Source organism: Triticum urartu, chromosome 5 (assembly GCF_003073215.2).
Source record: "Triticum urartu cultivar G1812 chromosome 5, Tu2.1, whole genome shotgun sequence".
NCBI classification, from domain to species: Eukaryota; Viridiplantae; Streptophyta; class Magnoliopsida; order Poales; family Poaceae; genus Triticum; species Triticum urartu.
Window position 1 is genome coordinate 635863808 of NC_053026.1, and position 14208 is coordinate 635878015.

At 46.6% G+C, this 14208-nt stretch overlaps 1 protein-coding gene across 1 annotated transcript; it reads right to left on the reverse strand.

Annotated features, from left to right (window-relative positions):
* Positions 1-9573: 9573 nt before the first annotated feature.
* Positions 9574-13952, reverse strand: LOC125511458 (transmembrane protein 64-like). Its single transcript, XM_048676839.1, has 5 exons — positions 13711-13952; positions 12099-12342; positions 11107-11343; positions 10803-11020; positions 9574-10120 (listed from the first exon to the last, which is right to left on the reverse strand). The coding sequence occupies exons 1-5, from the start codon at positions 13758-13760 to the stop codon at positions 9862-9864; spliced, it is 1008 nt and encodes a 335-aa protein (XP_048532796.1). The 5' UTR covers positions 13761-13952; the 3' UTR covers positions 9574-9861.
* Between the last annotated feature and the right edge of the window lie 256 nt (positions 13953-14208).

The window sequence follows — 14208 nt, forward strand, 5'->3', positions numbered from 1 at the left end:
GGCTCCATGACGGGTCATGACCGTCAAATGGAATCTTGACCATAATATCCGATGATGCAGAAAACCATCAGATCCCTCGGTAGGGTACCTGGCATAGCTGCATGTCATAGATCGGAGGTCACAAGGGGAATTTACCTAGGTTCGGGCCTCCATTGTGGAGTAAAGCCCTAGGTCTTTCTTGTTGTTGTTTATTGATGGTGGGTATACCTCGCGAGAGGGATTATAGAGAGATGTATGATTCTACCGAGAGTTTTTTCTGCGAGAGTAGATGGGAATAATGAGAACCCTAGCCTCCTTTTATATACACGGTGGGGTCGGGCTTGTATTTTACAAAGAGAGATGCAACCTAGGTCACCGTCGTCATCATCTTGGGGACCAAGCTGATCCAGGGACATAGGGTTTTCTTACGGAAGAAGTGGATCGGGGTCATAGGGTTTTTTTCGAAATGGGGTCATAGGTTGTTCACTAGTACAACCTCTCATAGCAGCGCTAACACATAAATATAAGCATATGTATTATTTCGGGTGTGCGTTTATTGTGTTATGTATCTTCTTATTGCTGCATTTTGAGCAAATAAAATTCATCCTTTGTCAAAAAAATATAAGCATACATATGCTTATACTCATCCTTTGTCAAAAAATATAAGCATCCTCACCAATCAAGAGGTTTCTACAATTCACTAGAGAGTTTTCCTATGAAGAGGAAACTGGATCGCGGCATAGTTGGTTCACTAGTGGCATCTCTCATAGCAGCGGCAAAAGATAAATATAAGCATACATGTGCGTAATGATCAATCAAACAGTCACGACGGAACAAAGCTTATGTTGGGATCACGTCATATAGGCAATGCATACATAATTCCATTACCATTAGACAACCTACCATTGCATCTAATGGTTAATACTTCATTGAAATTGTCTGAAACCCTCCCGCATGCCTGTTGGCCATGAGAATCTAAATGGTCTTCTGGTGAACTATCCAGTTGGTCAAGTGCAAAAAGTGCAGTGGAAACAACCAACGCACACGGCTGGTGTGTTACCTGTCCACAAGGAAAAAAGAGCGACAAGGTTCATATTTGATTGTTTGTAGAATGGGAATTGATTACCCAAGAAATCTTTGGTAAAAAAAGAGTGAATTCACGTCACATAGTAAGTAATAAAATAGCGCATTGTAATAGGATCATCCATAACTCATTATCGGGATAACAAGTCAACTATATTTTATCCTTAGTGAGGAAAATCCGACTAAGTTTTTCACTCTCTCATTGTCACCAAGAATACTTCACAAATAGGGATCTACTCCATTTAATATACACCACTTCATGTACATATATTTCATCTAAACTGGCCAAAGAATAGACTAATTAATGAAGCATAGAGTTTGTAGGTTTATATTTCATCTAAACTATACATATACAACTTTAATTATCCGACAACTAGTACTCCAAGGATTATCGCATGGTTTGTAGGTTTTAGGCGCCCGGATGGAAGGGTTTGTAGCAAGGGGTAAATTTCCCCACAATTGAGGAAGCAAGTTATAAATCTGTAGGCAACACCCCTACCCTCATTCAAGCAACAGTTAGAAAGAAATTAAGAAACTACTTGTGGTCCCAACAGTTCTAACGAGGTTGTAAGTCTCACTAGCTTTGCGAGTTGCAATAATTTATGATCCTAGAATGTGTTTGGAATTATTTGGTATCTTCATAATAATTAATTGTAGAAAATAAAAATGCATGTAAATGTAAGTTGGAGAAGCCCTTGTGTATGAAAATTGGACCATAGTTTATAGGATCACTAGTAGCATCTCTCAAAACAACAATGACACATAAGTAGAAGCGTAGGTATGTGTACTGATCAATCAAACATTCATGAAATATTATAGCTTATGTTGGGATCATGGTATATACCAAAAAGGATTTTGCCCCACTTTATAGATAAAACAACCTCCGAACATAGAACCAACAAGATAAAAATGAAAAGAAAAAGAAAAGAAACATAAACAACAAAGATACAAGATGCTAAAGAACAACTAAGAGGGTCTACAAACACCATGGTGGAGTGAGACCCTACATCCTGATTGTTCTTGTTTATTGATGGTGGGTATACCTTGTGCGAGGGATTATAGAGAGATGTATGATTCTATCAAGAGGTGTTTCTACAGGAGTAGATGGGAATGAGAGCCCCCTAACTTCCCTTTATATACACGGTGGGGTCAAGGATTTTTCAAAGAGAGATGTGATCTAGGTCACCACTGTCATCATCTTTGGGACAGATCTCCCTGGCTCACTGTCAAGGACGTCAAAGGATAGATGTCCCTGGATCTAGGTCCCTGATCCAGGGACATCTATCCTTTCCTCCGGGCTTCCTCATGTCCTCGGGTACATGGTGGGCCTGGCAGGTGATGACCCACAAGTATAGGGGGTCAATTGTAGTCCTTTCGGTAAGTAAGAGTGTCGAACCCAACGAGGAGCGGAAGGAAATGACAACGGTTTTCAGCAAAGTAATTTCTGTCAGCACTGAAATTGTCGGTAACCAGTAGTTTGATAATAAGATAATTTGTAATGAGTAAGTAACGATAAAAAAAAGTGCAGCAAGGTAGCCCAATCCTTTTTGTAGCAAAGGACAAGCCAAAACGATCTCTTATAATAAGCAAAGCATTCTTGAGGGCATACGGGAATTCCATCTATTCACTTTCATCATGGTGGTTTGATTCACGTTCGCTACTTTGATAATTTGATATGTGGGTGGACCGGTGCTTGGGTGCTATTCTTACTTGAACAAGCCTCCCACTTATGATTAACCCCCTCACAAGCCTCCGCAACTATGAAAGAACAATTCAGATAACAATCTAACCATAGCATTAAATATATGGATCCAAATCAGCCCCTTACGGAATAGCGCATAAACTAGGGTTTAAACCTCTGTTACTCTAGTAACCCATCATCTAATAACTACTCCAGAATGCATTCCCTTAGGCCCAAAGATGGTGAAGTGTCATGTAGTCGACGTTCACATAACACCACTAAGGGAATCGGAACATACATATCATCAAAATATCAAACGAATATCAAATTCACATGATTACTTGCAACATGACTTCTCCCGTGGCCTCAAGAACAAGGGCAACTACTCACAAATAATATTCATGCTAAAGATCATAGGGATATTAAATAGCATAATAGATCTAAACATATAATCTTCCACCAAATAAACCATATAGCATCAACTACAAGATGTAATCAACACTACCAGTCACCCACATGTACCAATCTGAGGTTCCGGTACAAAGATTGAACACAAGAGATGAACTATGAGATGGTTTTGTTGAAGATGTTGATGAAGATTGGCCTCCCAAAGATAAGAGGGTTGTTGGTGATGACGATGGCTTCGATTTCCCCCTCCGAGAGGGAAGTTCCCCGGCAGAATCGCTCCGCCGAAGGGAAAAAGTGCTCCTACCCAAGTTCCGCCTTGAGACGGCGGCGCTCCATCCTGAAAGTCCTCCCATTATTGTTTCTAGTTCAAAAGACCTTATATACCAGAAGATGGGCACCGGAGGTGGGCCAGGGTACCCACCACCCACCAGGGCACGCCTGGAGGGGGTGGCCCGCCTTGGTGTCTTGTGGGTACCTGGCAGCCCCCCTCTGGTAGTTCTTTTCTCCAATATTTTTTATTTATTCCAAAATAATTCTCCGTAAAATCTTAGCTCATTTGGAGATGTGCAGAATAACTATCTTTGACATAGCTTTTCTAGGTCCAGAGTTCCATCTGCCATCATTCTCCCTTTTTGTGTAAACCTTACATATTATGAGAGAAAAGGCATTAGAATTACTCCATGTGTTATAAAGCATAAAAACACTATAAATAATAGTAGGAAAAGATGATGCAAAATGAACGTATCAGCAGGCCTACTACCGAGCTCCTTGACGGTGAGCCACACTCAGTGTATGACACTGTTAGTAGCACCAGAGTGCATCAAAGGTCACACAAGTTGTTCTTTGAGATCGTCAGCGAGCTATTTTCTTCGCAGTGCTTGGTCTTTAAAAGATGCCCCTTGGGAAGCATGGCGCTTCAAAAGTCCTATGGTGGATGGCCTACAACAAGGATTTGGGAGTATTCGTGTCACGGGTGGTGCTTCTAGACGGAACTCGTAGGGAACCAGAGCCCTGCTCTGTGCGGACCAAAGATTCGTGCCTCTGCCTTGTCGAGTCTTGTCAAATTGGTCAGTGGACCATTGGTTCTCTTCTGTCATGATGAGGGCGCATGGACTTTCACATCCACGTCACGAGAAATGCCAACAGCAGGAGTAGTGGGACGTGTGTTGCACCATTAAACCCAATCGTTCGGTGCTTACCGCCGTAACTATAAAGAGGAGGAAAAAGAGTCATAAATCCCTCATTTTGCCTTCCTTTTCTTCTTCTTCCTCACGTCTCTGTTGAGCTCCTTGATCTCCACCTTCATCAATGCTACATACGTGATCTTTGCGCCCCTGGATTCCTCCCCCAAGCTTGAGGGGATGATGAAGCTGAAGGCCGGTGTGTCCCGAGGCCATAGGAAAAGCTCTGTTTAGGCGACCCGGGCCGCCGAGTGGAAGCGGGAGAGGGATGCCAACGAACAAGAAGAAGGCCAACAAGACCACCGGCAAGTGGTTTCCCTCAGCCGCCTCAGAGGTGGAGGATAGAAGGCTAAAGACAGGGGGTCGTTTCCGGAGAACTTGGCATATCAGATACCTGCAAAGGGAGAAGTCCATCCAATGTACGCCGGCTCCACCAAGATTTTTTCGATCGTGGGTTTGCTTTCCCCTACTCAAATTCATTCCGGGACTCCTATTTTTCTTTGGTTGTCAACTTCATCACTTGACGCCAACTGGAATTCTCCATGTTGCCAACTTCATTACCTTCTGCGAGTGCTATCTTGGGACAGCTCCTTGCTTTGAGTTATTCCACCATCTTCTGCATTCTGGTGCAGATGAATGGCATGGAAAGGCCATTCGTGCCCTCGGAGGGTTGAGCCTTCAGCTACGGCCGTCCTCCAAATTCTTGCTTGTGTCATCTCCCAAGTCTCTGCGAGCGTGGCACCAGAACTATCTTTATGCCTCCAGCCTCAGTAGCAGCCTGCCGGCCTTCGTCGGTGGAGCTACAAGGCGACTTCGCTCCTGGGATTCCCTTGACGTCCTTTCTAAAGACACTCGGTTGCTTGTTGATGCCATAACGTGCCTGAAGACCGACGGCTTGGAAGGGATCCACATCTTGAGGACCTTGGTGCAACGCTGTGTCCCCCATGTGTGAGCCCTAGAGGCGATGATGTATTCATACAAGGGGCGAGAGGATCCCATGCGGGTTTACCCTCATGAGCTCGAGGACGAGGAGGTCCACATTGGATTAGTCTTCTAGCCGGCCTGGATGCCGATGCGGTTTCCATGGAGGTCAAGGTGGAGCCCTTCTACCATGACGCTACCCCCAAGCAAGGTACGCTTCTTCTTCGTCGCTCTCTTTTGGGCGTGAATGCCAAACTTCGTCTTCTGAACCCTTTCTCTGTCTCGTAGTGCTTTGCAGATTTTGCCGCTTTTTGATCGAAGCCCTCGCTTCCGGGCCAGGAGCTTGACCCAGTCATGTTGTGGCTACTGGAGCCCATGCCATTGGAGGTCCCGAAGGCAGGCAAGGCCTCTCCCAAGAAGAGAGGCATGGTCGTTGCGACCTCCATAGAGGGAAGAGGGACAACCGAACAACGAGGCCGCCCTTATTGACGATGTTACCCCTCCTCTCGAGGATACGGCGAGGCTGCCGCAAGTACCGTCGGCGAGGTCGATGAGGCAGCCTTGCTGGAGGAGGTCCCATGTTGGAGGAGACAAAGGAGACATTGAACAGGCCAGGGAGCAGTGTTGAGGTGGGCTCCACTGGTCCTGGCACAACGGGCGCGTTGCCGTTGGGGGTGCCAAAGTTTCGCGAGCCCATGGGGGGCCGGAGCCCCCTTCTATGATCCTCATCCTGGTGGACGTGCCGCCGCCGCCGAGGAAATGAAGAGCTCTCCTGGCAGGGTCCCGTAAGTTTTCAATTTCTCTAGCAAGTGTTCGTTTCCTTTTTCACATGCATATCTTGATCGTTGTCTTGTGTACTCTTAGGGCGGGACTAAGGGCATCTCCAACGCGGACCCGTAAACCTCCCTCAACCGTCCGGATTGGGTTATCCGAACCGCAGAAACCAACCAACGTGGCCCTGTATCGGTCTGCGGAGTGGTCCAGACGCGATTTCTCCCGCAAACCGGACACAAAAGTGGGGGAGGTTTACGAGAGTCTATACCGATCTCAAGCCCATTTCTGACCGGCCTGGCCTACCAAAACCCCCTCACCCCTCCTGCGCTTTTTCGGTCAGCGCTACTACAGAGCGTTAGCGCCCGCATTCATTCCCGCCCAGAGCGGACGCGGCCGCTCACTGGCGCCGGCATTGAAGCGGCGCGCCGGCCGCGGCGCTTCCCGACGCAGGCGACTATCGTGCGTTCAAATGACACGATGACCGCCCGTCGCCGGTCTGCCGCCCGCATTGATGGCACGCCATTGCAGAGGCGTCTCCTCCTGTGCCACCCCTTCGTTTGTCTACCGCCCACCGGTGCTATATAAATCGCTGCCCCGGTGCCCCGGTCATAGCCATAGGCATCCCTCTCCACACCACTCCCCGCCATGGATCCCTCCGCGTCCAGAGCTCTCTAGGACAGGCTGACGTCGGAGCAGAGTCGGCCATGGCCGCCATGTTGGGGAACGTAGTAATTTCAAAAAAAATTCCTACGCACACGCAAGATCATGGTGATGCATAGCAACGAGAGAGGAGAGTGTTGTCCACGTACCCTCGTAGACCGAAAGCGGAAGCGTTAGCACAACGCGGTTGATGTAGTCGTACGTCTTCACGATCCGACCGATCAAATACCGAACGTACATCACCTCTGAGTTCAGCACACATTCAGCCCGATGACGTCCCTCGAACTCCGATCCAGCCGAGTGTTGAGGGAGAGTTTCGTCAGCACGACGGCGTGGTGACGATGTTGATGTTCTACCGACGCAGGGCTTCGCCTAAGCACCGCTACAGTATTATCAAGGTGGACTATGGTGGAGGGGGCACCGCACACGGCTAAAAGATCAACTTGATCAGTTGTTGTGTCTATGGGGTGCCCCCTGCCCCCGTATATAAAGGAGCAAGGGGGGTGCGACCGGCCAGGGAGAGGGCGTGCCAGGAGGAGTCCTACTCCCACCGGGAGTAGGACTCCCCCCTTTCCTAGTTGGAATAGGATTCGGGAGAAGGAAAGAGAGAGGGGGAGAAGGAAAGAGGGGGCCGGCCCCCCTTGCCCTAAACCAATTCGGTTTGGGCCTTGGGGGGCGCCCCCACACCCCCCTTGCTTCCCTCTATTTCCACTAAGGCCCGTGTAGGCCCATTAAGCCCCCGGGGGGTTCCGGTAACCTCCCGGTACTCCGGTAAAATCCCGATTTCACCCGGAACACTTCTGACATCCAAACATAGGCTTCCAATATATCAATCTTCATGTCTCGACCATTTCGAGACTCCTCGTCATGTCCTTGATCACATCCGGGACTCCGAACAACCTTCGGTACATCAAAACATATAAACTCATAATATAACTGTCATCGTAACGTTAAGCGTGCGGACCCTACGGGTTCGAGAACTATGTAGACATGACCGAGACACGTCTCCGGTCAATAACCAATAGCGGAACCTGGATGCTCATATTGGCTCCCACATATTTTACGAAGATCTTTATCGGTCAAACCACACAACAACATACGTTGTTCCCTTTGTCATCGGTAAGTTACTTACCCGAGATTCGATCGTCGGTATCTCAATACCTAGTTCAATCTCGTTACCGGCAAGTCTCTTTACTCGTTCCGTAATACATTATCCCGCAACTAACTCATTAGTTGCAATGCTTGCAAGGCTTAAGTGATGTGCATTATCGAGAGGGCCCAGAGATACCTCTCCGACAATCGGAGTGACAAATCCTAATCTCGAAATACGCCAACCCAATAAGTACCTTTGGAGACACCTGTAGAGCACATTTATAATCACCCAGTTACTTGTGACGTTTGGTAGCACACAAAGTGTTCCTCCGGTAAACGGGAGTTGCATAATCTCATAGTCATAGGAACATGTATAAGTCATGAAGAAAGCAATAGCAACATAGTAAACGATCGGGTGCTAAGCTAACGGAATGGGTCATGTCAATCACATCATTCTCCTAATGATGTGACCCCGTTAATCAAATGACAACTCATGTCTATGGTTAGGAAACATAACCATCTTTGATCAATGAGCTAGTCAAGTAGAGGCATACTAGTGACAAACTGTTTGTCTATGTATTCACACATGTATTATATTTCCGGTTAATACAATTCTAGCATGAATAATAAACATTTATCATGATATAAGGAAATAAATAATAACTTTATTATTGCCTCTAGGGCATATTTCTTTCACGCCATTGCTGCCGGCAGGCAGCCAGAGGACGAGCAAAAGGAGGACGCCTCCGACGACGAGCCAGCGTCACCCTCTTCTTCCTTCGCGACACCCTCACCGGTGCATTGCACCTTGACCATCGGCTAGGCCCGTGCCCATTGTATGGACATGGTGCGGGAGGAGCAGTTCCGAGAGGCGCAGGTCGACGCCAACTACAACCACGACCTCCTCTAGGAGCATCTGTAGGCAGAGGAGCAGGTCGTTGCCGGCAAGGCGGTCGCGCCGGACGTGGACCTGGTGGAGCAGGAGGCGCTGCTTGAGTCCTACCGCTCCGCCTGCGAGATCCGCCTCGCCAGCTGGTGGTACCGGCAACAGGTGGCAGAGGTGGCGGCCGCCGGCAAGGAGCGAGAGGACGACGCGGACGAGGCGTTGTTCTACGACACCGACAACAGGAGGCCGCACCTCGACGCCACAACCACGAAGAAGCCGGCACGTCCGCGGGCGCCGCCGGCAGCGAGGAAGAGTAATGCATGGTAGGTCACCGCCGCTCAAGTCCCAAGAAGGCCATCGCTCCTCCCTGTCTGTCGACGCTAGCATGATGGGCTCAGCAACGACGGCCAATTAATCGCTTGGCGGCGACATCGAGGTGGACAGCTTCCCTTTCCGAGGCTCCGAAGGCGGAGCTGAAAAAGGTGAAGCTTCCGTTCTCTTGGTTCATGGCCTGAGACGAGGACCAGGCGTCGGCGATCATTTAGATTAGCCCGCCCAGAACCACTTTCATGTATTTGTAATGAAATATGTCATGTTTACGTGAAATCTAGTCGTGTTTTGCACGATAGTTGTTATAAAAATGGCCAGTCCACGGACAGATGCGGCAGATTATTTTCGGGTTACCATGCCGTAAGGTCCGTGGCTCCGACGGCAGCCTCCACGGTCGGTGTTCAGGGTGCGCCAAAGGACCAGCAAGAGACCCTAACGGAGGTCGCTCCACCTGGCGATGGTGAGGCTATTAGCTTGAAAAAGAAAATCTGCCCTGGTTTATATTCAGAGGGCTTCTGACCTCCTGAATCTTGATAGTCTGAAACAGCGCTGTGGCAAAACTGGATGCACTGCCATCCGAAACATCTAAGCAAATATATGAACCTCAAGAGAAGGCCAAATTTCCAGTCCATCAACAGCCAGAACAAATCTCCCGCCAACAACAGGCAAAGCCAGTCACATGTTCTGGTGATTATAACTACATGAAACTAATAACGTAGTAGTATAACCATATTAGCTGGGCATATATCTAGTTAGACAGGTGCATCCACCTGCTGTCAGAGCCTACCTCGCCTCCTCTGACGGAGAAAACGATGATCAACTAACACCACCTCACTTCACTCTAATCCGCTCCCGATGAATAGACATCACACGACATCTAAAGCTACATGATGTGCATGGGAACACTCCTGGTGGCCATTCTTGAGTGCAGTCACCCCAGGTTGGTCCTCTGCGCAAGTATCATCTGAGCTTTTTATGTGGCTTAGCGCCTTCTTGGCGTAAACTGTAAAGGCGATAGTGAGGATAACGGCAACCACGAACGAGATTATGTTGTATGTTAGCTCCACCGGCGTCATCTTATACTTGCCATACTTCACATCAGCCAACGTGCGTATTAGCCGTCCGCTGCATAAGCATTAGCAAGATTAGTAACTCATCAATACTTCTGGAAACCAGATGTGAGTGCACTCAACAACTCCTACAAAGATAAGCTCCTTGAATCTGGATGCTGACCTTGAGTAATACACTCAGGTGGGTCTACCTCTAATCCAAAATGCAAGATGAAGAAAGTGTGTGCAATCAAACTTCTCTATCTTTGACAGCTAACTGATAAAAAAACTAGTATTTGGGACTGGTTTCAGATTTGGCATAGAGAACAATTTCTTCATAGTTAACTTTTTTGTTATAATTTTACTTGCATATACGCAGACAGATTAATGGACTTCTGGAAATCAGATTGGTGCACTCACAACCCTGAAAAGACAAGCTTCTCTCTGTTTGGGTTAGTTACAATTCACCATCCTTATCAATATTGCTACAGTCTAGAAGACAAAGAATAGTTTTTTCCAACCTATCAAGAGCACAAATGCATAGATTATGACGCTTGTCTACCAAATAATGCTCCATTGTTGAACTCTATTGGAAAATAATCAGTCGCCAATCCATGTACTATTTGTTAAGGGCATTAATCAGATGACAGATGCACATTAGGGGGGGCAGATATAAACCTAGATGGCCTCAATAGTCTATGACAAAATGATACTCAATTGACCAAATCATTATCTGTAATGTGAATATCTGTATATACCTATAGATATAGATGAATGCCTCAGGTACCATTCCGGCAACTGAACCACATAGGTAAGGATTGAACTTGATTTCTGTCACGGTTACGGCATAGTTAAAAATTGTATATGGAAATGGTGAGATTCTGAATAGTGCAACAACTCGAAACTGCTGGAACCAGTTCCCTTCGCCAGCAAGCTGTATTAGAGCTATCTGCTGAGGCCATCTCTTTAACCATTCCTGCATTTAAAAAGGAACAAAACAGATCAGAAGAAGAACATTAACGCATAGCTCCTTAGTGAAAAGATGCAAGTCTGAAATTTTACATGTAGACGTTCGCGGAACAATGAGCCAATCCAATATGATGCAACCATGCCAAGAGTAGTCCCAGCCATAATAATCAAGAAACCCCAGCCATAACCGAAGATCATTCCCGCTAACCACATAGAAGGTCCAGAAGGGACTAAGATGAGTGGGAGGAGAGCCAAAGATGCGACGAGGACAAGAGCCAATACTGGACGGCCAAAGGCGCTTGCTTCCCATTGCATGATTGGCAACAGAACCTGCAACAAACAGAAGAATATACATGAATATTGCCGTAGATGTTCTGTTTCAACAACTCAACTCAAAATGTCTCATAAAAAAAGGGAATAAGATCAAAAGAGTATACATGCACAACATAGCTCAGAAACATGACACAATTGATAATTTCATAATACAAATAAAATATCCCTCAAAGTTCAGTATGCCACATATGCACTCACTAAGCAAATAGCATTCTAGTTATATGACCCAACCAGAATATTCATGTCAATGTAAATGTACTAGTCTAACAGTTATTCCTAACCATTACAAGCTGAACCCTGAGCATATGCTTGAGACCTACGCATATGTGACAAAAGGAAACATATAACAGACATGTTCAACAAAGACCAAAAGTATTAAGTTGAATGCATCACTGGTGCTGGTTCGAGTATAGTAAAGGACAACCAAAAAATTTAAATGAGCAGTGTGATAATGGCATCAAGCTTTGTGATTGTCCCATCGAAATTATATATGCATGCCACCTGAAAGTTCCTGATTATAGTAAGAAAATAAAATTGACCAATACTGACTAAGCAAAAGATCGCAGCCCAAAATGGCAATTACTACTGAAGAGCCAACCAACAAGCCAACATCAGTTGGTTTTGAAAGGCATTTTGTGAAATTCAGTGAAAGGTAACTAGAAGAATGAAAGTCTATTGACGTCCCAGTGGCATATGCCTAAAATTACCCTCCCAAGAGATTTCCTTTTGCACAGAAAGTATCAGCGCCTCACCTTCTGAAAGGCAAAGGGGACTCCAAATTTCACGAAGATATAAGATGCTAATATAAGAAGGAAGCAGCCAAGCAGAACTTTCATCCACCAAATGAAGTGTCTTGACTTTGGTTGCTCAGGAATTTCTGTGTTGTTGTCAGCTGTTGCATGTTGAGCTGGTGTCACCAGCCTCGCATATTCGTCGTCCTTTATGTTTGATGCCACAGCTGAAGAGCTTGGCACGCTTGCGACCGTCTCACCAGCTCTGTGTACAAGCCAAGAAATATTAGGAAATAAAGGTACTGATACAGCACACGAAAAAATCTTATTAATTTGTGCCATAGTTGTAGGGTTAAGGTTGACATGTGACGATCCTTGTCTAAATTAGAGTTGCACAAGCCCAACTCCTTGTTTTTTCCTTAAAATGGTAATCCGTGAGAGCTTATTTACACACATAACTGAACTCACACTCAAATGCACTGGTTTAGCTGGCATGGCGTAGTGTAGCAAACGGTTGCTCAATCATGATATTCAAAGTAGCATTGGATGTAACATGCTAATGTAAGTAAGATTCCCAAATTGGATACATCATTAGATCCTTCTCAAAGCAAAACTTAAGAGTAACGTGACTCATATCCTGGTCCAAGTAGGAATGGAGATCTGTGCTACAGGGATTCCTAAATGAATCCTAGGCTCATGAGACACATGTTATCTCCAAAACCTTGATACCAAGCCACAGGGAACCCAAGCAACGATCCAAAGGAAAATTAGATTATATAATCTGAAGCCAATATCAGAATGTAACATGTTCATAAGTTGCCTGAATTTACAATGTCTATGAGATGTAATTTTTTTTAAGGAAACTGAGATTTCCGGAAACTTTCAACAGACAGCCGAGAATGAGGAAAAGGATAGCATAAAGCAAGTGCAACATCGTTAGGTACTAAGAATCTGAAAAGGATCGCTCCTCTTTGCTGTGATTCCTCCTAGATTCCGAATGCATGGGTGATATCGAAACATAGCTGGTGCACGGGGTTAGGCTGGTAGTAACAGGTAGCAATCCCATGCCCCACAGCTCTAATCAATGGTGGGTAAGCGGCAGCGTGAAATGATCCCCATCCCGGAGCCACCGCCCAGACAGACAGGGGTGGATGGCGAGCTGCAGGAGCAGAGCAGGTGGGATGGGGGCCAGTCTGCCAGAGACAACAGAGAAGCACACAAAAATCTCAGTACTACTACTTCCTATTTTATTATCATTTTTCTTCCAACGAACTTGGTAACAAAGGTGGATGGGAGTAATAATAACCAAAGAAATAATAAAGCTCGGGGCAGCAGGCGCAAGATCACTCCATTCCCGTCCGCCTGGAAGGCACGCGGCCTCGAGGTGGTGCTAGCTAGCAAAGTAAGCCGCGATTTGGCGTGCCTAAACCTGTATTGAAGATAGTAACAGCAAGAGAATAACAGATTCAAATCTCCTAACTGGAATTTGGCCGCGGCCCAACTACCACCCAAGCCCTGACGCCTAGAGAAGACGAACCATCCGCCGGAATCGCTCGCCCAAAAATGAAAATCCGAGCAGGAAAAATCAGCAGAAACCGCGGCGGCTAGAGAGGAGAGGTGCGCGCGCTACTACCTGGTGGCTGTCTCCCCGGGCTCAATGTCGAGAGGGAGGACGCGCGCCATGCCGAGGGCGGAGATCGATCGATCCAGAGCTTTGCTTCCTCTTCCTCCTTCCCCTTTCCGTGGTTTGTTTCTGGAAGCTCGCGGCGGAGGGGGACAATGAAGGCAGAGAGGGAGGGGAAAAGTGGGAGCGCGTACTGCGAAACAAAAAGCGAAAAGCCGACGAAGGAATCTGGTTTTGACTAGTACGCTGAGACGTTTCTTTTGCCTCTAGAAATTCTTTTACTTTTAGTAGTACCATTTCAGCGCTGCTTGTGGCATCTGGTTCCGTCGTTGGCTTGTCGCACCTTGGCTGCGGACTTGAAAACGAACGATACTACGAGAATAACGTCGAACTCGCTTCCTTGTGTCCGAAGGTACGAGTACAGGCGTAGCTCATGTCTTGTGTGACAGGCTTAATAATGTTCTGGTTTGATCGGTCAATAGTTTGCATTTTGCAGCAACACGGCCG